This window comes from Empidonax traillii, unplaced genomic scaffold (assembly GCF_003031625.1).
Source record: "Empidonax traillii isolate 1590-97213 ecotype Southwest subspecies unplaced genomic scaffold, ASM303162v1 scaffold850:size379550, whole genome shotgun sequence".
Taxonomy (NCBI): domain Eukaryota; kingdom Metazoa; phylum Chordata; class Aves; order Passeriformes; family Tyrannidae; genus Empidonax; species Empidonax traillii.
The window spans coordinates 201,650-224,947 of record NW_020956043.1 but is presented as its reverse complement, the minus strand read 5'-3'; the positions used below and the strand labels follow the sequence as shown (position 1 = coordinate 224,947).

The 23,298-nt window shown below is 38.4% G+C and overlaps 1 protein-coding gene across 4 annotated transcripts in view; it reads left to right on the top strand.

Annotated features, from left to right (window-relative positions):
* The window catches only part of LYRM4 (LYR motif containing 4), an 87,232-nt gene that overhangs the window by 32,930 nt on the left and 31,004 nt on the right, over nucleotides 1-23,298 (top strand). The window contains exons 3-4 of one of the 4 annotated variants that reach the window (XR_003573300.1): nucleotides 10,168-10,282; nucleotides 11,224-11,326. The exons of 1 other annotated variant lie outside the window; for it this stretch is intronic. Coding sequence is in view for 1 of the 3 variants with exons in the window: in XM_027902206.1 (XP_027758007.1) it covers nucleotides 10,168-10,176 (9 nt within the window). In the remaining 2 variants the exon portion in view is untranslated. Of the gene's footprint in view, nucleotides 1-10,167; nucleotides 10,287-11,223; nucleotides 11,327-23,298 lie in introns of those variants that run through there. 2 more of the 4 variants (XR_003573301.1, XM_027902206.1) reach the window with 2 other exon arrangements.

Here is a 23,298-nt window from a genome sequence, read left to right as displayed (position 1 = left end):
AAGAAAGACTTAGTAGTTTATGCTGTTATTTTCTAGGTAAGTGAGTGACAGTGTGAAGTCCAGGATAGGAAAAGACAGAAGTAGGGAAGCAGCTGTTTGTATTTTTTGCAACTTCACTTGTCTTTTTAACTGAGATCCTAAAGTTGAACTGCAGATTTTCAAGTAAACATATATATATATATATATATACACAAAAATGCAGATAAAAGTCCTTAATATTGTTAAACTTAAATATGATACAAAATTAATTATTTTAATGTCTTACTGTGTAGAGCCTAATTTTACAATGCTACTTGTAAGAGGAGATGTTGACTAAAGTATTTGAAATGCTGTAGAATTAAATGGTATTTTACATAGATAAAAATACAGCATTTGTATTACATATACACCATTTGTTTAAGGTGAAAATGGGATTAGAAAAATAAATGCTTATATTGGGAAAGAGCAGGTGAGGAGTTGGAAGAGCTATGGAATGAATGTGATTGACCTCTTTAATCAGTTGAAACAGTAAGAAAAGAATATAAACCTGAGGATAACAAATCCTCTTTATCAGGAGTTGAGTAAAAAATTCCCCAGGCTCTCAGTCCTAGGAAACAAAAGGACTGATTTAAACATCCAAATATTGATGCAATTAGCAAAATTCCCTGTCATTTGAGCAATTCAAGATCAGATATGTCTGCATTCTTATTCCTCTTGCCTTTCTTGTTCTCCATCCCAGCTCCATGCTCACATAATACTCTAGCTTAGTACTCTAAAGCACTGTATTTCTCTGTATTTCAAATAAGATACTGTTAGTTGAAAACTGTTTTTAATAGATTGATAGTTATTATTTCACTTTTTTGAACTTTTTAATAGGAAAGTGGCTGGCAAAGAGATGAGTTAAACACTTGTATGCAGTCTGATGCCATCCTACCTGGTGTCATCACTGAAATTTCTATTTCTCTTCTTACTAACTGAATTCATATGTTACCCAAGCCCTAAAAAAAGTCAAACTCAGAGATTTTGTCAGTGTACAAAACTAAGATGTCTGTACTGTAATATCAAGGCTAGCTTTATATGAAAAGACTTAGTATTAAATATTTCCAGTTTAATCTACAGCCATTTTGTTGACTTCTTGCAAATGTTATAAGTAAGAAATTAAGCCTCTCCTTCCCTTTTTGAATGAGACAAGACTGATAAGAAACAGCTATCTAACAAACAAAATTACAGTAGTTACCAAATCAATTCACATTAAAGCAAGTGTGTGCAATCAATCTCTTTGTGATGGGTAATGCTGCACTGGTCCTGAGCTAGAGGTCATTCATATCCGTGTCTAGAAGGGTAAGCTCGGGTCGGCATATGAATGTGTGAACACAGGTCTTTAAGAAGTAGTGACCTTTCAATGGCATTCAGATTGTATTTGCCCTTTTGGTTTCAAACCTGCTAAGGTACCTGAGGTGTATATGAAACTAAATTTAGTTTGGCTGTGTGGTGGGTTGACCCTGAGTGGATACCCAGGTGTGCACCTGTTGCTCTATTTCCTCACCTGGAAAGTGGAGAGAAAATACAATAAAAGGCGTGGGTTGAGATAAGGTCTGGGAGAGGTCACTCACCAAATTACCCTCACAGGAAAATCAGGCTCATCTTGGGGAAATTAGTTTAAATTTATTATCAATCTAATCAGAGAAGGGTAATAGGAAACAAACCCAAAGCTTAAGAACACCTTCCTTCCACTCTTCCCTTCTTCACAGGCTTAAATTTACTCCTATTTTCCCTACATCCTCCCCCGCAGATGGCACAGAGGACAGAAAACGCAGGCTGCATTTAGTTCATCAAACCTTGTCTCTGTTGTTCCCTTCTCTTCAGGGGGCACTCCTCACATTCTTCCCTTGCTCCAGAATGGGGTCCCTCCCTTGGTAGGCAGTCTTTCATGAACTTATCCAATGTGAGTCATTCCCAGGGGCTGCAGTCCTTCAGGGTCACCAGTCCTGACAGCAAACCTGCTCCAGCATGGGCTCCTCTCCACAGGTCCACAGTCCTGCCAGGAGCCTGCTTCAGCACTTCCTATGGGCTTACAGCCTCCTTTGAGCATTCCTCTTCTCCACTGTCGAGTCCTTCACAGGCTGCAGGTAGATCTCTGCTCCCCCATGGACCTCCATGAGCTACAAGGGAACGTCCTGCCTCCCCATGGTCAGCACCACAGGATGTACGGGTGTCTCTGCTCCGGCACCTGGAGCACCTCTTCCCTTTCCTTCTTCACTGACCTGGGTGTCTGCAGGGCTGTTTCTCTCTCATATTCTCACTCCTCTCTCAAGCTGCAATTCTGCAGGGTTTCTTTATTTCCCCCTTCTCGAATATCCTGCAGGCACTACCACTGTTGCTGATGGGCTTGACCTTGACCAGTGGCAGCTCTCTCGTGAAGCCAGCTGACATTGACTCTCTCAGAACTGGAAGCTTCTACAAGACACTGCAAGACACAGGAAGCTTCTGGCACCTTCTCACAGAAGCCATGCCTGTAGTCCCCCCACTACCAAAACCTTGCCACAGGTTGTTAGCATGAAGAATGTAAAATCTTGTGTTAATTAAGTTCAGAAAAAATAATTTTTATGCACAGTCCTCCAAAACTATATTTAATTTCAGCACAGCCTGAAGTGGAGGTAAATCTAGTTCAGTTGTCAGATTCTCCAGTACTTTGGAGGAAGACTGAAATTGCTGCTACCAGGTCATCAGGTGAGATGTATTTTCAAACATAAGTGGGCCTGGTACAGAAAACTTGTCTTTCAACCTTCTTTCTTTCCTCAGACATCCTACATTGAGTAAATACTGGGGCTGATTACTGAAAAAGCAAGAGGTGTAATGAATATCCATAATGTATAATCCCATAGGCTGAGAAGAGAGGATGACTCTTTTTGTTCAGAGAGTACCTGAGGAGATTTAAAGCGAGCATCCAAACTTGTGTTCACACATTTATGCTGACTAATATAGGCACTTGAGAGCTCAAGGTACTCTGGAAGTCATTAGAAAGTAAGCTGCAAAATTACATAAGCATTCAAGAACATGAACTTTCTCCTTCTAATACAGTTTCATATTTGAAAAAAATGAATACAGTGTTAAAGTAGAACTTGTGGTCTTTTTCATGTTTTAGTGAAGTACCAGCCATCTATGTTTCTATTCCTTTCCTAAATCTTCAGTTAAAAGAAGAATAACATCAAGTAGCTCTGCTGCAAATCTGTAGGGAATACTTCCTTTAGGGAAGCTGAAGAGAACTGTGGAGCTACATAGTTCACTTTATATTTTTCACAGGTGCTTAGCATGTGCATCTCCTGTTGTAAAGCTGAAAGCTTTGTGTAGGGGAATGATGGGGCTTCAGGAGTGCCCAGTAACCATTGCCACCGTTGTGTTTGCTGACATGCAAAAAGGAGCCTTGCATAGAATCACAGAATGGTGTGGGTTGGAAGGGGCTTCAAAGATCACCTGGTTCCAACCCCCCCTGCCATGGGCTGGGGCACCTTCCACTAGACCAGTGAAGCTCAGCTGATCAGACTTCAGTGATGGTACTTCCAATTTCAAATGTTTGTAACAATCGAGAGTTGAGAATTTTTTTTAAAAAACACAACACAGCTTTTACTATTCTGTGCAAGTCAATAGGCAGTTCATCCCTGACTGTCCTGTCAGGATGACAGATGATCTGGAAAGAGTGGCAGATAATTCAGGCAAGATCAGGTCACATGTTTTGTATATCCACCTAAAGTGGTAAAATCCAGCTGCATGGCGCATTAGTTTCATGAGTGCCGCTTGATTTTTTTTTTCGCTTTCAACTTTTTTCAAAAAGTAAGATTGGAGCTCTTTATTTGACTTGCTAGCTAAGGCTTTTTAAAATGTAAATAGCAGTCTTGTACCTCTAATACAGATTGCTGTGAAGCTGAGAGAAGGAGACTCTGACCTACTCTTACAAAAGAAAACAAAACTGAGAAAGGGCGGAACATAGGAACAGAGACATCCAAGGTTTCCCATCATATAGTAATGGATATGACCTTTAATATGGAGGCCTTTGGATCAAATTTAGGTTGGCATTAAAATTTTCTAATAAATTTCCTGCTGAATCTCAGAGTTTTTTTTCCTCAGATTTAATTCAGTAAGGTCACAATAAAGCAAGTGCTGTCTGTGCTATTGTAATTGCTCTCAGCAGGCTGATAATGTTATTGCAGAGAAGTGCCAGCTACTGTGCTTTTATTCCTTTCTTCAAGCACTCTTCTTCCTACATGCTTGCTCCCCTTGCTCTCAGGTCTACCATAAGTAGGAAGTGAAGCTGTTTTAAATGCCATTTCCTTCTCATTTTTACATGTTTTTTAAGTAATGCTTTCCTGAGTCTCTTCAACAAAGGGAATAAAAACATAGCCTGTCTTATTGCAGAATAATTAGAGACTCGTGTTTCCTTTCCTTAATTTTCATCCAACCATGCATTAAATTCAGTCTTTTCAGTTCTTAAAAACTGATATTCCTTAACATGCAGTGCTCCTTTTAACACTCATTAACAGGCAAAGTTCGTTTTAGCTTAGTGCTTCTAGGGTTGTGGAATAGATGAACAGCTAAATGAGTTTTCTTAGGCACAGGGGGAGAAACACTGAATACCGACTGTCCCGTGTTTTGTAAATAAAAATGACAAATTGCAGCTCATCACAGTGAGGTGTATATATTTGTGGCCTTGCATTTGTAGGTTGATACCACGCCTTTTGCAACATGACTTTCAGAACAATGTTGTTAATGGGACGTTTTTTGTATGAATGCAAATTCATGCTTAACATGCTACCGATAGATCTGTTACTAAGGTATTGGATATAGATCGGTACAGTAAATAATGCCCAGCAGAGTGCTGTGATCGTGGTTCTCTGTGTAATTCTCTGTGACTCTGAGAGACTCAGTCAGTGCAGCTTCAGTATCAACCCTGCATGAGCTGCACTAGGTGTACTGTAAGTTTCTGGATGCAAAATCCTCCTTTTTTGCGATAAGACCTGCTGTCTAAAATGTCAGCTTTCTGTTTGTAGTGGTGGAGCTGTGTACATCATGGCCTTTTCTTTCTTAGCGAATTAGGAGGTGTCTTAAAACTTGATGAGTATTTTGGGGCCATGATGGACCAGTCTTTTAACTGTGGGGCTAGATATGTTTTTCTTGACTGTGAACACAAAGTAATAGTTAATGTTCCTCTACCTCAGCACAACTGATAGTTCAGGCCTTCGCAGTTTGAAAGGACCACCCTGGACATAGCTGAATGCTCCTACCTGGTATTTGGTTTCCTACACTCTAACTGGCTTCAGAGTTACCCAGCTCTATCCTCTTGGTCCATTATCTTCTTGCACCGTTTTTTCGGGGGGCACAGAATGTCTTAACTAAAGTGTAATGCACAGATGTGTGCCTATCTGCAGCTAGGCAGGCACTTCCATGCAGGCATTTACAGTTCTGTGCCCATGGCATTCATTGCTGCCAAACAAGCCAGTCTCTGTAGAGAAAAAAATTACTGCCATGGATATTCCACTGCTTCTGAGCAGAGTCAGCTAACATATGTACAGTGGGATATGTCCTCTTGCCCACATGCAATGTATTGGAAATGAAGAGCAACAAAAGATGTTTTACAAAGGCAATTCCAGTTCTAAAAAACCTCTCCTGGCACAGCTTAAGACTTACTGGCTTAAGACTGTGCCCTCTTGTCCTACTGCTGGTTGCTTGGGAGAAGAGATTGACCCCCACCTTGCTCCAAGCTCCTTTCAGGTAGTTGTAGAGTCATCAGGTCTCCCCTGAGCCTCCTCTTCTCCAGGCTAAACAACCCCAGCTCCCTCAGCTGGTCCTCATAGGGCCTGTGCTCCAGTCCCTTCACCCTTTCACTTTCCCTAACACTCCTTAGCCTCTCTACTTCTTCCTTAAACTCTGCCACTAAACAGAGCAAATCATTCACCTGATCACATCCTATGCAGGCATCTCTCACACTGTCCTCTGGTACTAACGCTCAGATACTCCCTACAGCCAGTGACCTGAACAGCTGTGTCCTTCTTGGGGAGTTCTGTCTGGGTTAGAATACTCCTGCTGGCAGTAGCAGCAATGGCTTTTGATCGTTTGGAAACCATTGCTGCATCTAGTTGAGTTGGAGAGAGAAAAAAAAAAAAAAAACACAAACCAGCCACCAAACAAAACTACGCACACCTACCACAGAACCCAGCAGCAAGAGCCGGGAGAGTGGCTGTGAAATTATGTTACTGACCTGAAACACTTGAAAAGGCTTGATTCTGAAGCCTGCTGTAGTTTGAGCTTGCAGTTTCTGAGTTAGGTTAACACTGCCCTGAATCATTGTTGAGGCATAATCAGACTATTGCTTTGTAAATTAAATAATGAAGTGTTTACGTGTGAGGGTTCCTACTATAATTGATATTTAGATTGTGCTTTGAAAAGATCAGAGTCTACATCACATGATGGTAGGATCTGAAATTTGTTTTTCAAACTTGACTTTTAGTCATAGAGACGTGAAGTCTTCCAAATTCCAGGTTTGATTTATAATACTTTGTGTATTAACTGTGGAAACATGAGTGAATAGTCAGATAGCCCTTTGGGGTTTTTTTCCAACTAAACTAGTAATCTGGCTTGAGTTATTTAAATAAAAGCTCCTGTGGTTGAGGTAGTTTTCCTGTAGATCTCAGCTGTCAAATATTGGTTTCTTTGAAGGATTTTGGTAAAGCAGCAAAAATGAAACCTAGCTTCCTTGCCCACTCTTGGCAATTTACAATTATGAATTGCGATTGCCCAGGGGCTTCTGAAGTGCTCTATGAATTACAGTCGCATTTATGAATCAGTCTGCTTTCAGATGTCAAACAGCATATATTTAACACTTATTAACCTGGATATAACATTTTAAAATCCTGCCACTCTTGCAAAAAATTTCCATGCTACATACCAATTTTACCCTAGCTATTACAATCATCCATCAAACTGCACACTGTGGGATGCAGGATATCCCAGCATGGAATATGGATTCAATGGTTAAGAAAACTCACTGCAGTCAAACTCTGGGTTTTCTTGGATTACAGAGACAGAAATTTAACAACTTTTAAAATTTCCAGGCAGAATGTCCCACGTTGTGGTGAGTAACAGAAAGTTTCAGCTCTCTTCCTTGCACAGAAAGTAGGAGGTGAGTAGATCTGACTATGGTATTAGAAAGACTTGGCGTTTTGGCCTGAATTTTAACTGTGATATTATTACATTTATTTATAAATGTTCCACTCTTTACCATCTCAGTCTCTTGTGTTCACAGTGAACCCATCAGATCAGAACACTTTTGTAAAAAAAAACATTAAATACTTGCCAATAAATACTAAAATTTTTCAAAGAACTGAGAACTTGATCTCCTGATTTAACACAAAGTATTTTTCAGTGACATATCTTTGGAGAGGCAATAGGGGGATTTCAGATAGCTATTTGTTTTCTTTTATGTAGTATTGGATAAACAGGGCAGTTAGTAGAAGTCACATTGAGAGGGACAATGTAAATTCTGTGTTACTGAGATCCATTTAAGCAATATCTGTCCTGGAAATATTCCTATATTGAAAGAATCAATTGCACATATTTCTGATTTGGAAATGCTAGGAGTTTGGGCAGATACAGCAAGGATCATATGATCTACTGGACTTTTACCTTTGGTTTCATGGACTAATTGTTAATCCTGGGATCAGTCGGAAGGTGAAAAGCAAACAAAGCTGTAAACATTTCACATACTTTTTGTGTACTCAGTCTTCATAATGAAGAAGACTGCATGCAGAAGCTTTTCCTCCACTGGAGTTGCCCCTGCTATTCTGCTCATATCTTAAATGGCTCTGGGTAATCTGTCCTTATTTAGGTATCGTGCTGTGTGCTCCTTCCTTTTGGCTGTTCTGTGTATGTACGTGCTCTTCCACCTCCGGATGACTTTAAGCCTTGATCTTAAACCGTACTATCCTTCAATTCATGCTTTAAAAGGAGAATAATAATTTTTTTTAAAAAAGCCAGAAGAGCAACTTACAGTCAAAAGAAGATTTCTGTAAGAGGCAAGTCTGAAATAGGAAGCCACGTCTGTTCTGATCCAGCTGGCTGTTTTGCCAGTCTGTGTCTCCTGGTCACATTTGTATTGGTTTTGCATTAAGGCAACAACGTGATTCAAGTGCCAAGAAATCCAAGAAGAGGAGAAGAAGCTGATGACATTTCTTGCAATAATGTTCCTGCTCTCTGTTATCCCATTCAGGAGACTGTGACTCAAATGATGCTGTAATGCTGTCTCCAATATCCCATTGAGATAAAAATCACACCCTTAGTAAAAATCTGTGCTGTACTATATTGATATACCAGCCTACTTTTAGAAAAGTGTTTTTTACCTTTGCCTCTTTTCTTGGATTCTCACTTTTTAAAACAGGTAATCCTTCACTTGTATATAACAATGCTGGTTTACAGCTCTCTTAATAAGAAAACACTTTTTGGTGTTGGGTGCTGTGAGTGTATTTTTCTTTTAGGAAATGCCTTTTAGATCTTCAGCTTTCCTTTAGAGAGCTTACAGTGGTTTGGATTTAAAGTTCGTATGAGTTTTGAATTTGTTCTCAAGGATCCCAAAGAGTTTAGTTCCTACGTAATCTGTGAAGAAATTCAAGTTTACTTTTTCCTTCCTAAGTTTTGAATTCTGCTTCCATTGAGCATCTGGGGATGGAAACCTTAATAAGCAATAGACACTGAGCAAATTATTGTCAAAACTTTTGAGCATTGCTAATGAAAAGCACCAAATCAGAAAGATTTTGGCCAGACATTGCAGAGAAACAGTGGAGGTTTTATGGTTGTTTAAAAGTGAGTTTTAAACATTTTATTCTCCATTCTGTTTTGAGTTTGTGTAGAATTGACTATAAGCCTGCAGTTCAGCCTTTGTTATTTCACTGGCACATATCTTTGCAAAACGGAACTTCAAACTGGAGTCAAGAAATGTTAACTGGAATACTATGTAATGTCAGAGGAAAATATATTGCTGTAGTCTACCCCCAAAAACCAACAGAGTTTTACATCATAGAGGTTGGTTTGTTTGAATTGTAGATATTGTGAATAAGAAGGAAATTAAATCATTGTAAACCATAGTCTTAGAAGGATCAATGGTATCTTAAAATTACCACTGCATAGATAGTGTCAGGCTAGAAATGTTACTCCTTTTCCTATTTATCTCACGTGTAAAGCTGGTTTTCAGTTGACCTCAGTCAGAAGGGGCTGAATTTTGCCTCCATAAAATGTTCTGTACTCGAGGTTTCTGTCCTCCATATCAAAGGATGCTGTACATTTGGGCATTAGGTATCTGTCTAGCCCGATTATTGAGTACAAGTAAAGTGTGCCTCTGCAGAAAATTGAACCTACTTTTTTCTCACAAATTCAGCTTTCATTGCACTAAGAGGATCTTGGAGTGCTTGCTGTTGTTTTGTATATCAATATTTCAGCATATCTCTTTGTACTGAGTGTCTGTAAAGGGTAAGTAGTTTTTATTATTGTAATCAAAGTTCGATGTATAAATTTTATTGATGGCACACTGCAATTCAGTCTTCCAGAATTTGGTAGAGTTTTCTGGTTTTGTCTGCTTTTGGTTGGGTTGCATTGTTTGGTTTTGGTTTTAGGTTTTTTTTGTCCAGCTCTTTTTAAGTCACATTTTCATTAATTTTATTTATCACACTGTGTCAAGACACCTGCGAGACTGATGCATTCTCAAAATACAGGGTGGTTGTTTTTTTTTTTTTACTATTTGAGCTTGAGGGAACACTTAAACGGTATTCTAAAGCTGCAGTATATTTTCTGTAGTTTTAGAAACAATTATTTTGGTTATTGACAGTAATTTTTTGTGTCCGGCTTTGAAATTCCTCCAACTTTCTTACACTCTTTCCTGCCCCTGAGCATGGTTTAAATAGATTTAGAAAGAGGTGTATCTATTGGAGGTAGAAACTAGAAAAAACACTTAGGAAAATTAATGAATCTCTTTTAAAAGAATATAGAAATAGTATGTAGAGTGGCAGAAGCACCTGTGACAGAAAGTGGCAGAAACACTTTCTGTTTCATTGAACGGAAAGCCTAAGTGATTGGCCCAACAGAAAAAATTAATATAGTTGTTTTTTCTCTTAGAGAAGCAAAAACCATTTGTAATTTTTTTTTTAGGCTACATGACATTCTTCGTTGTCAAAAGACTGACTCTTTGCTCCCCTATGACATGCTGATATTTAGCATACTAGTGAGACTCTGAATTCTTACAGGCACAATTATGGAAAGTCAGGTGAGTGGCATTTTTCTTTATTATATTGCACAGCTTTTAAGTTGTACACAGTTGGTATGCAGATACACTCCGAAACTTATGTAGGAGACATGCGCAATATAATAATATTAAAAAGCCACTTACCTGATTGTGCGGCCAATTCCACGGCACAGCATTCACTGTGTGGTGGGCATGAAGCCCCCTGTACAGTGCATACAGCTGCCTAAGTGTTGGCCACTGTGTTTGGCAGTGTTTGACCACTGCTGTTCAAACTTGGGTTTTCTTAAGGTTGAAGGCCAGGAAGGGCAGGTGACATAGACTGGAAATCACTGCAAAGCTGCTCTGATTTGCAAGTGCTCATACCATTTCCTACGGCCGTATTAACGAGCATCAGCGGTGACTTACTGAGTTTACAGAACTAAAAACTACTCTTAAGAGTAGAGTCTTGAGGAACTTTATTATTGGTTTTGTTCTTTCACTTGTGCAGAGGAACTAGTTACAAAGAAACTTTACAAAAATTATTACAGTGAACTAAGGATAACATTGTTGTCTAGCTACACGAAGAGGTTGGGAACTTAAGCAGGACAAATGTTTCATACTTTTATTATTACATAAACAATTTCCAAGTGTCAATATTGTTTAAAAAGCAAATTCTGTATCTGTAAATGATGCAGAGCAGAAAAACTGTTTAATTTGGTCATGTTATATGCTTGTCAAACCTGTAATTTCAATTATTCTCTCTTAAAAGTAATCATATAACTATTCTCTGGTACATGTGCTACAGATTATTTTTCATGTAGAAAGTGGCATTTAAGTACTATTTAGGGGAGATTTCTATCCAAATCAGCTTTTAGATTTTAAGCCTATTTGTTTTAGCTTTAAGACCAATGTATTTAAAATCTTTTTTAAAACAAAAGATGTTTTAATTTATGGGTCTCCACCGTATCCCCTATTGGATCTAGGAAGAATCTTGCTCATACTTCATGGGAGAAAATATTGCTTTGGGAATAGATAAACACCGGAATTTCAATCAACATCATGAATTTTTCTGAAAACTTTTGCAGGGTAAGAATGGACATTTGACTAAAACAACTCTCAGTCTTAGCTGTTGTAACATCACCACTTGCCATAAAAAATGAAATATAAAGTTGTGGGCGTAAAACAGCAGTGGGTCCATAAGGTATTTATTTTTTTTATTTTTTATTATATTTACCTGAAGTAAAAGTTGTAATTCCTAAGTTGTTTCTACTGAATTCTGCTTTTTTTTTTTTTTTTTTTCCCTAATGGAAGTGGAAGTTCAGGTGTACTTTTGAATTTCAGTTTGTGGTAAACTGTGCATATTTCATCCCAGTTGGAGGGACAGCTTTGACAAGGCAAGAAAAGTGTTTTAATATCACCTTCAATGCCACCCTTGCCTGTCATAATGAGAAAGATGCCTGTTTGGTGACTGCTTTTTCCCAGCTCAAGCCAGCTGCCTCCAGCTAGGCCTTTCTTTGGGAAGATCAATCACCAAATTGCATATATATCTCTTGGGAAATTCAGTGTGTGTGAGCAGTAAGCACAAACACCAGTAGAAATTCCCTATTTCAAATTTTTCACTGACTTTGAAAGATTTCCTAGTCATCCTAGTAATATTTAACAAACATAAATAAAGAGCACTTTTTATAACTAAAATGAACAGCAAAGCATTTTTATTAATTATTAGGCATGAAAACAAATCTCTTTTCTCATATCTAGGATTGGTCCTCCAGATGAGGTTATAGGTATATTATCCTGATAATGTAGGTAATTTATGATACAGCCAGAGGCGTAATTGTTCTGTGAATAAAGAGAAGCTTTTAGCTTCCAGGGATAAAAAGTATTTTTCATGAATATTAAGTATATTTTAATGATTGAAGAAAAGAGCAAAGCAGAGGACAGTCATTTATATCCTGTCTAAACTGGCCTACAGCTACATTAATGTTTATAACAGATTTAGAACACAGCTAAAATAACAGTAAGGTTTTCCTTCTCTATTTCTGTACCCTTTTCACCACTGTTTAAATATACATAGAATTAAAAGGGTGAAGGCTGTCTGCTTATTTACTGTAATTTACAGGAGACATTAAAGAAAAATGGAAAATAACTATAATCATTGCTGTGTGAGAAGTAGTGATGGATGGCAGCTGAATGGTTTGAGGCTATTAATTGTGATGAGATTATACTAGTTGAGATACCTCTGATACCAGGTGCTTGAAATATTAGTTATTTCAAAGACAAATTGGATTATAAATTATTAGTAAATCTGTACTGAGGTGATTAAACCCACTTGTAAACTGTCTAACGTGGGTACTTTTTCAAGTTGTAACTCAGTCATTTGTATATGGGAAAGGGAGTTAAGAGGTAAATTTAGGGGTTATATGGGAATATGTGGAGTAACTAAGTTACTAGTGAGACTGGGCATTTCCTGTGCTTTCTGCTTTCTTAATGAATTTTTGTTCAGCCTTAACGTTTTCCTAGGCCACCACTAGTCTTTTCATCTGACTCGAGAATGCTCTGGAGGAGAAGGAAGCTACTGCTCTTAGGCAAGCTCACTAACTTTCTTAACCACATGGGGGAGATAAAAAACAGCAGATCTATGCAGCCTTCATACAGGTCACAGATACAGTAATGGCATCCTCGAATTTCCACTCAAGGGTCTGCCATTGCTAGACAGTACTGTTCTCAGTAAAGCAATATTTTTTTCCAATAGGACAGAGGTAATATATTGTTCTGCATGGGTCTTCCTGGTAAAACCACCCCTCATCATTCTTCTTCTTATCATTAATCAAACATTGCTTATTGAAGCAGATACAGAATTGCTTAATGGTTTGGTATTGGATTTATTGAATTTTAAGGAATGATAAATTGAAACAGTAGAAGCGGAGGAATAGTTCAGTAGCTTAAAAAAATTCCTATTAACTTCTTTATGTAGCTACTGAGTTTCACCATGTTTGCACACTCTCACATGCACACATAAACAGTAAAGGATTCCAGTCTCCTGCACAAAATAATTAAACAAAGCTGAAAGGCCTAATAGCATGTATGTCCAAAGTATTGAAGGGGATAAAAAGCAAGAGGACATCTTTTTCCATTTATTTTCTCCCATCACTGTTGTTTCATTCCAAGCTTGAGGCTTTCTCATTGATATGTGGTAGGTGGCATGTGGATATGTGTAGAAGGATGTTAGCAGAGTAATGGGCATTTTGGAGGGCTATTTTTTACTCTTCGTTTTTTTACTTAAAGGTTTGGTTGGGTCATTACAAACCTTGGCATTCTAGATATTCTGTTATATGTTCTATTAAAAGTGCAACAATCTGTGGGAAATATTCTCCAAAAATGTTCTGTTGGTAACTCTGATAGTAAACAGATGTAGTTTATGCAAAGTAATGCCTCTGTGATGGGTATCAAAGTTCCTCTTTATTGCCCTGAGCTGGAGCTATGATTCAGGGGCAGGAGGGCTCCTGCTTTCATTCTGCGTTGATTTTTTTGGGCTGTGATCATTTAGTTTCTATTCCCTTTTGGCCGTTTCTTCTAGTTGAAGAAAATTCTCTCCTTCTCACTCCTGCTGAGTATCTGACGTTTGGTCTCTGCTCAGTTGCTGCAGCAGCTTGCTCCATTTTTTTTTTTTTCATTTTGCTTCTCTGTCAGTGCTCCAAATGTGTTCATCTTTTGGTGTTGTAACTTGTGGCCAACAATGGCTTCTTCTTTTTCTCCATGGGACCTAGCATGAGCCTTTCCTCTGCTGCTTGTAAAAGGCAGGATCATCTGGCTGCTCTCTGGGAATATCCCAAGTGTGCACAGGACATGGTTGGTTCCTTGTCCAGAGATCATGGGCATCAAACCACTTCTCAGAGCTGTCTGTGGGTGATGCCGTATTTAGACAACTTCTGCAGATTCTGTATTCCTGGAAACTCCAAGATCCCCCTTCCCCATAACCTACTTCCTCAGGTTGCCCACTGCAAATGCATGTAGGGCAAGTTATTGAACAGAGAAAGATTGTTGCTCTTAAAAACAGAGAGATTATTTATAGGTAGAGGTAACTGTAATAATTTTACATCTCTTAACCCAAAAAGCCAAGTGTTACACATTTCACATAATGTGTGAATACTATTTTCAGACTACTATTTTGAGAGTTGATTTGTTTCACAATACAACTGTAATTAAATTAACAGGATACTGTGGCCATACAGTTTGCTGTGAGTTTAGTTTGGGGTTTGTTTTTAGACTTTGTAAATACCTGTATAAATGCACTTATCAGGTAGTTTTGCGTTTTTAAAAGTGCTCCATTACCCGCAACCCAGGAGGTGAAAAAATAAAGACTACTCAGTACAAACTTAACATCCTCAGCCTTGTTTTGACTTCTAATTCCTTGCATGTTCTTGCTTTCTTCTCTGCTTATTTAGATCTTCAGTTTTCCACTCAAATGTTTTCTGGCTTTTAATATTGTCTGAGAATCAAGCAAAAAATGCTATACTGCTAATTCTAGTGACAATATTAGAGCTGGTAAGATAACCCATTATCCTTTACTGTCATTTTGTTCCAAGTGTCAAGCAGGCATTTACCATCTCTACTGTGCAGCAGTTCAGCTGCCATGTACTCTGTAGGGGAGGTAGTCCATTCAACAGATATAGTTAGAGACTGTAAACTATTAAATGTAGAATATTTAATGTCCTGAATCCCCTATACCTCTAGGTAACCGTAGCAGAGCTTCTTATGATGGAAATTTAAAAAAGAACAAAATTTACATACTCTGTTTTCATTATCAGTTGTACTCCCATGCCTGCCTCCAGAGGATGCGTATGGTTGTTGCCTCTCTCTTTTGCCAGAGGGACTTACAGCATCTTATGTCACTTTTACTTGCTCTATCACAGAAACCTCTGACTGCATCCTCACTCCAGAATCTTTTAAGCTGATGAGGAAGCATCAATCATCATTCATACCTTTACACTGTGGTGTTGAAGTGGAAGCACAATATACCTGGAAGTTGCAGTGTTTTACCAGTGTTTAGCTCAGGAAGGGATGTCAGAATTTCATCCCTTCTTTTTTAACCTTGCTCACATTTTCCTTAATGCAGTACAAAAATCCCTTTCATTGATTAGGCTCAGTTATAAAGCGTGTAGTATAGATGACATTTCATTTAGGGGAGGACATGTTGGAGCATTATGGTTGATTCAAGTGAGTAATAACACTACATATGAATTGAATGTCTTTTCTTGTGGGTGAGGGAAGAGCTTTTGGCTTTTTGATGTCTTTTCTTTTAAATTAAAGCAAAAGTTTTAAGAGCCATAACAAGAATTATAACACAGGCTTTCTGCTACCCTGCTATATGTCTCACATGGCCACCTACCCCTGTTTAACGTGGGTGTAACAGGCTGTCTCACTGCAGGTGAAGAGTTCTGAATCAGCAGCAGTTGTGCAGGCACTTTGTGCTTGCTCAAGACTCAGTAATCTAAGGTGTGGTTGTAAATACAGCCCAGTAGGGAAGGGCAAAGCTGGCTGAGAATTTTGGTCTTAACATAAAGCTCCTTTCCCTTGTAGCACACAGTTTGTCATTTAAGAAGCAGTTAAAGGCTAAACTGGGAATGAAAAGTCGTATTCCAGAATAAACAAGTCGAGGGCAAAGTGAAGAAAAGTGTATATCATTCTTACCATGTGAGGAAAGTAATCACAGACATGCTTTTGTTTTCTAAAAGTGGGTTTGAAGGGTGCCTCCTCCGCATGAGGCAGTTCCCTGAATGATTATTTTTAATCTATGTTTGCATGTCTGCAAAGAAGCAGGCATATATATATATATAACATATACGACTGTTTGTTTCGTTACACAAAGTTAGCTACCTCTTCAGAAAGCTTTGATGTAGAATAAGGAAGATAGCACAGGTTATATACAGTTCTTTATGTGAATTCTGACAAGTGCTTGCTGACCTTGTGATGATGCATGTGTAAGAGAAATTTGTTGTCTTTATTATCTGCTGTGCAATGACTGTCACGTAGGTCGTGTCCACACAGTCAGGTATTCCTGTTGAGGCCCAGGTTGTTGGATCACTTTCTGGGTGGCAGATACTTTGAAGAATGGGAAGAACTGTGTGTTCCTTCACCAACCTCTTGCTGTTACCTGGCATCCATCGAAACCGTTGCCAGCACTGAGCTATTAGCTGATGATCACACAAGTTTTTAATAGGTGTGCAAACCACCTATAGTTATTACACCACAGGTATTGATATTGCATTACCTGCTGCTACCCTTATAGAAGTAGGGTCACTTTCTCCACAAAAATATTTGTGTCTTTTGCAGTTGGTTATTGTTTGTGTGTGCATTTGGTCTTGTAGTACTGAAAGAACTTTTGTGTTTCACCTCAGGGGTTGGTAGGTCTGCATCTACTGTGTTTAGGCCTTAGTTTTGCCCTACATGTAGTAACAGTAGCCTTCTGCTATACTGAGTGTGCCTAGAAGTAAACAGAGTTTCCAATGAAGCCTTCCAATCTAGCCCATTCTCTTTTTTATTATGAACAACATTTGAATGCATCATAGCCTAGTTAATACATACATGTTTTAAGGCAGCTTTACTTTCTGCTATAGAGTTGTAGTAACTCGATATCTGAGTATCCACCTGATACTGGAGCTATAATGTGAAGCAAAATATGCTTCTAGATTTAAATAGAAACAAGTTCAGAGATCTGGTGTGGCATTATAAGTTGCCAACAATGAGACGCGATTGTTTCTGATTGTAAATTGATGGAGAATTTGTCATGGTAACATCCATGATGTTGGCATAGCAGTACTGCTGTGGCAGTGAACTGTGTTTTTTATGAACCATACTGTTACATCAAGGGGATCATTACAGCAGAGCTATCCAACCAAACACCCTGAAAAAATGAAACTGCTCGTTTAACAGCACACTGCCAATCAGTGCTGTATTACTACTTCATGGTTTCAGTCTGGAAAGGCATCTCTGAGCACTGAGGAATTAGGCAGAGCAGTGCAGTGAAAGACTCGGTCTAATAGTTACTGGACAATGTGGGTAATGTAGAACCCCACCTGATGCAGTTGTTCTGTTTTCTACGTGACAACAACTTATTTTGACATCACTGTTACATAAAGCAAGAAACCAATAAAGTTTAATTTTATGGGATTGTAGCTGTACTAACTAGGACAGTATTCAGTAGCTATCTGTACTTTTTAAAAAATCCTGAAGCATGGCGATCTTTTTTCTTAAAAATATATATATAATTAAATAATAATAAATAAATACATAAATAAATAATAATAAAATAAATACAAAAATGCTTTTCTTCTTTTTTGATAATGTTTATTTACTGCTAAAACAAAGTTCACTCAAAAAGCAATTGATTTATAAGAACTTGACTTACTCTTTATTGTCTTTAGTATGAGATTACTTTTTATTAGTTGATCTTACATTGATGCTAGCAAAAATATTAGATTGAAAATTAGAATTCAAAAAAGAGCTACCACCTCTAAGCACAGTGCTACACTTTGCTCACAATGGGGAAGTATTTCAGTCACTACAAAAGTATTTAATCAAGTGTAAGTTTATAGTTTCCCTTTGATTCGTATTTACCTTCTGTGTTTTTTTAGGTGACTTCTGGCTTTTCTTCTGGACAGGATACTTAGTTTTCCAAATACATAGGTGAACAAAAGGAATAATTAATATACCTGTTGCGGTGGATTTATTTTTCTTTAATCCCCTGAAAGTGTGTTGCTGAAGCTTGCCCTTTGTGCCTCCCTTGGTCCTTTGTTGTCTAAAGTTTTCATCAGGGCCTGCAGGTCTGGGATCACTCACTATTTAATCTTTTGGGGGAACCTATGGTATGTTCAAGCTACTGTAATACCACCTTCATGCTGATTTGTAAGGTGATGAATTGAACATGCGGGAGAGGGAAAATGGAGGAAACCTTCAAAATCTTCCTTATGCAGATATTTGGATATTATCACAATCCTGTAATTTTCTTCTGCGAACCATTTTGAAGGAGTTGGGGAGGTGACGTAGCTGGTGTATACAGTTACCAGGCAGTGTGAATAGCAGAAATCTGTATTCATATCTTGTTTCGCAGGCAGAGCGTCCCTGGATGTTAGCTGAGAACAGGGGGTCTCAATAAAAAGACAACATGGCAGAAAATTCTATGTAGAATGCAGAAAAATTTTTGTGAAATATTTTGATGTATGTCATTCTCACTGTAATTAAATGGCCTTTCAGAGCAATGATTAATGTAGAATCCAGAGGTCCACTGTGGGAACTGTTTCTTTCACATTTATACAGAAGTGATTGATTGGAACTAAATTGTATTTATACGACAGAAGGTCTAAAAATACAAAATGTGCTGTAAGCCCTGGGTAATTCAGCACATAAATGTGAAGGCATCTTTTATGGCTTTGGTTTTGCATTTTTAACATTGTTGTAACATGTTGACATTATGTATTTTATTTTGTGGGGGGAAAAAAAAAAGAAAAGAGGTGCTTTCTGTTTTTGGGAATTATATACTGCTAGAATCAGAAATTTCTCCTGAACTTGCCTTTCCATAACAGGTTAGAATAGCAGCCTCTCTGATCTCTTGGGACTTCTAATTATGAGCTAGTATTTGAGGCAATACAGAATGTAGAAATGCAGCCCATCAGCAGTTTGCTGGGTTCTAGTTTCTGTGTGCAGAATATTAAAGAAGTATGAATGAAGTTTACTAAAATACATTGAGGCACCCTGCAGCTATCTATTGCTGCCACAAAAATATTACAAGTATTTCTGTAGAAAATAAGAAGCTATCATCCCATCAAAATGAAATAAAATCTGTCTTAAAATTCATAAACAAAATCTAGTTATAAATGCAAATATATTAAAGAAATTAAAGAAAGGAAGTAGTAGGATGCAGTTTTTTAGTGCATTCTTTTTAGTGATTTTGCCATACAGAAAGTACAAAGGGAGAGGCAGCATTAGAAGATGCAAGGCAGAGTCTCCCCTGGCTCTCCTTTGTTCTCCAACACTTCTCCAAGGCTCTTACATGTTCTGCTGAGGCAGACTGGTGTGTGCCTGCCTCATGGAGGAAGTTCATTTTGGAAATGAGACATTAAAAGGAAGTAGTTCACAGCTGCTGTTTCTGGAGAGGAGGAAGCTCTGCTAATAGGAGAAATGATGAAAGGAAGGGAAGACTTAAGGGTGCAAGGGTAAAGAATGAATTGATGGATAGAATGAAGCAGGGTGGGAAAGAAAAATAGTTGTTGCTGCATTCCCACAATTTTTTAAGATTTTCCGCTCCTTGGTATTATTCATATGGGTTTGACTACTGTTGCATAGAAACAAAAAACAGAGAGATGTAAGTTTTTACCAATTAGTGTCTGCCTAAAAAATAATCTACTTTTTAATTATGTCTCTGTTTCTTCTGGGCTACTGTCCTGAATCTGTCAGCTCTTACCACCTCCTATGTAAAGTGTATGCTCTGATGTCAGGCAGAAGATTTTAACCTGTGTTATAGGTGGTGATTTAATATAGATCCAAAATCACACCAGTGTTACAGTTTTCAACCTATGGTAGTTGCACCTATTCTGCCCATCTTACCATAGTACAAGATATGTTAAATCAGAGCAAATTCTTTAAGAAACACTTTTGTGTTCCTACTTGAATATGCATGTTGATCTGGTACAGAAGTAAAACAAAAAAAGAAACACTCCACCAGGATTTTCTGTGCTTTCCCCTGGTGTAATTAAGGTCTTGTTCTGCATATTGGTATTGGTCAATGGCAGTAACTCTCTTAGAAACCAAGGAAAATTGGTCTTTTTTTTTTCTTTTTATAAATTAAATTGTTTGGCTGAAGTGTCCATTTAGCACCAGTCCAATTACAAGATGCCCTGGTGAAAGAAAGCAGGAAGCAATACATCTTGCTTCCTAAGTAGAAACTTCATTTTATTTTTTAATCAGTGCTATTAAGGAAGACTTCCTTGGGAGCAGGCTTCACTGAGGGTTTGTTCATTATCAGCTCAAGGTGAAGCCAAGGGGAGCCTTTCTTATTTCATACCAGAATTGATTTTTTTAAAAAATAACAAGTGCATGCACAGGGGGTTGGTGCATGTATTAAAAAGTGGAGTTGCCACTGGTAACACAGCTGATTTCCTTTGTTGGAAAAGTCATTGTTCATTACTTACCTGAAGTGAAAGGTTAATGGCCTGTAGTGATCTGAAGAAACCCCTACAAAAATTCACAGCAAGGATCTAATGTTGTTATACAATAGTGCTTTCCAGATGCTTTTCCTCAGGTAAGACAGGCACAGAACATAGCTGTTGCTGTTCTAATATATTTGATGAAAAGTGGTGCCCAGTATACTGGAAAATGAAAAGGCCCCTGCTGCTTTCAAACAGACAGCTGTCACCAAGGGCACAAGTTTGCTTGCTTTATTGGTGTTTGCAATACATGCTGACTGTACTTTCTATGAAGTGCTGAACTTCCTTTCCTTAAAAAGCATCTCTGGTGTAGTAGAAGTAACTTATTTTGTAATGTGGCTGTTGCTTTAATTGCTTTCTCGATAGCTTAAAACTGTTGCTTCAGTACACTTTTTTGTTCTTCCAGTTCGAATACAATTGAAATTGAGATCTTGTTTTAGTGTGTTTGATATTGAGGTATTCTGAAGAATTTTGTTGGCTCTTGAGCTCAAACTTGAACACTTTGGGGAGATCAATTAGGCACCTCACTGAGACATGCCTATGATGTAGGATTAAGCCAAGTCACTCAGCAGCTCAGGGAAGAAGATGCAGCATTTGTGTTTCAAACGAAAGAAGTATTTAATGGGTACAGACTGCAACCATCAGTCTATCATTGAAGAAAAGCTTTGAGATGGCACTGCCTCTGGAAATGACAGTCTTGCTTGGGCCCTTATATGGGTATAAGTAATTGGTGTGGTACTTGGGAAAGAGGATCAGGCTGTCCAGAAAACAGTTTTTTCCAGGCAGGTACCAGAGTGTTGTTGGATAGCCTGGCCATTTTCCCAGTCACTTCACCAGAAAGCTGTACAGATTTTCATGTGTCAGCAGGAGCAGAGAGGGCAAGAGAAAATGCAGGAAGGGGCATGACTGCTTCTTGAGTGATAGTGATAACCAGGAACAGGATAAAATGTGCATCAAATGATAGCTGCTGATTTTTAAAGGCTGTGGAATATCATCCCTCATCTTCTGAAAGATGCAACTGGAACTTAATCAGAGGTCTACAAAGAGCATCTTTCAGTAGTAGTGCTGGTATAAGATGTTCCTATTTGGAGAGACATGAGGTTGGTTTCTCAGTGAAGGCGTCCAGGCAGTGCCCAGACAGAGGATCAATCCCTTACAAGGGGCAAGTGGCAGAGGGGAAGCCCACAGTGCCCTGCACTGCTACAGAGAGAAATGATTACCAAAACGGGCAACTGGGGACATCCTCAGGGCCATGACTTCTTAGGATACAAAGACAGCAACAGGCAGGTGGTCCCCAGTGCTTCTGAACAAGCATTCTGCCTGGACTAACTTGAAACAACTGAAGCTACATATTAAATCATTAGAACTTTCTTGCAGCACTCAGATTTTCCTCTCATGCTGACCACTCTCATCTGGGCCATAGTTTCAGAGGAGTTAACATTGTGTATTAAATATGTATCAGCAGCTTCAATTTATTTAATGCCAGGTGCTGCCAAAATGTCTTTTTTGTCAATGATATTAGCATACGTATTGGAATACTGTGTGAAATTACTTTTTAATCTACCCCTACAAGCCAATAGCTGTTACCATAGATCACAGTCCACTGAACCTAAAATTATTGCTTTAGTCTAACTTTTCCATGTCAAGTAAAAACTTCTAGAAAGACCTTTACCTTGATTTCTTTGAGTAATATTTGATGACCTTAAAATTTTGAACGTGTCACATAATAGACATACATGTTTTCCTGCCATAATTGAAAATTTTTTAACCCAGTTGTCTCCCTCCGGTTTCGCAGATGGCTTCCTCCCCAGTCTTTTTCCTTCCCCAGCATCCTCATTTCACTTGCTGTAAATTGTTCCTTTCTTTCAGTTTGGTAGTTTTAGCTTAGCTACAGAACACACTCTACAAATGTTTCAACTTTGTTGCTGTACAGAATGACAGGTGGAGCTGGACAGAGCTTTGAGAGCATAGACAAAGGAGAGCAGCTGAGCCAGGTTCAGTAATGCAGAACCTTCTGGTGAAAGTTGCTGCTACCTCAGCTGAGCTGCAGCAACCAGCTATGGGTATATCCCCATCCTGCCATAGTGCAAATAAAAAGCAAGGTACCTAAGTAAGCTTAGTTAATTTTGCATCATGTGCAGTCAGTTGCTCACCTCAGATGGAAGGTTAGAACTTCTTCTGCCACTCTGATGTGTGCTTAAAGTTGTCACATGTTGTGCTAGAAATGCTCGTTGGAAGTGAGTGTGTGAAAGAAAACCTCACAAATTAGCTTTAGGAAAAGTCCTCAGTGACAAAGGTTATGTGGTGAAACTCATTGCCCTAAGGCAGGAAAAAGGCACTTGTTATCCAGGGAATTGTGAGGAAAACTTCAGGCTTGCTCAGCACCATTGCAGCTCACAAATACATCTCTACCAAAGCAATGAATGCTCCATTTCTGTGTGATAGTTACATTGTACAGAATTGCCCCTCAGCAGTATGTGATGTATGTATTAGTTCTGTTTTTAGCTGCCATTCTTTAAAGGAAGAGCATAAAAGGGAAGAACAAATCACTTTATTTCCCATACATAACTTTTTTCCTTCTACATAATCCTTTTCTACTTCAATGAATAATCTGTCATTCCCATACTACCTGTGAGTTAGCCTTCTTTTGACTTGTCATTTTGCAGCAGCCTTTCTCTAATGATGTATGCTAATAAATTTGGATGCACTACCTCAAAAAATACTGTTTATCTGCATAAAGATGTGTTCTTTCTAATTTTTCCCTTATTTGTTTCACACGCTATTCATTTTGCTCAACTGTCCCTCAGAGGAGGGAGGGAAAATAGTAGTATATCGGTAGGTTAAATGAGAACTGTT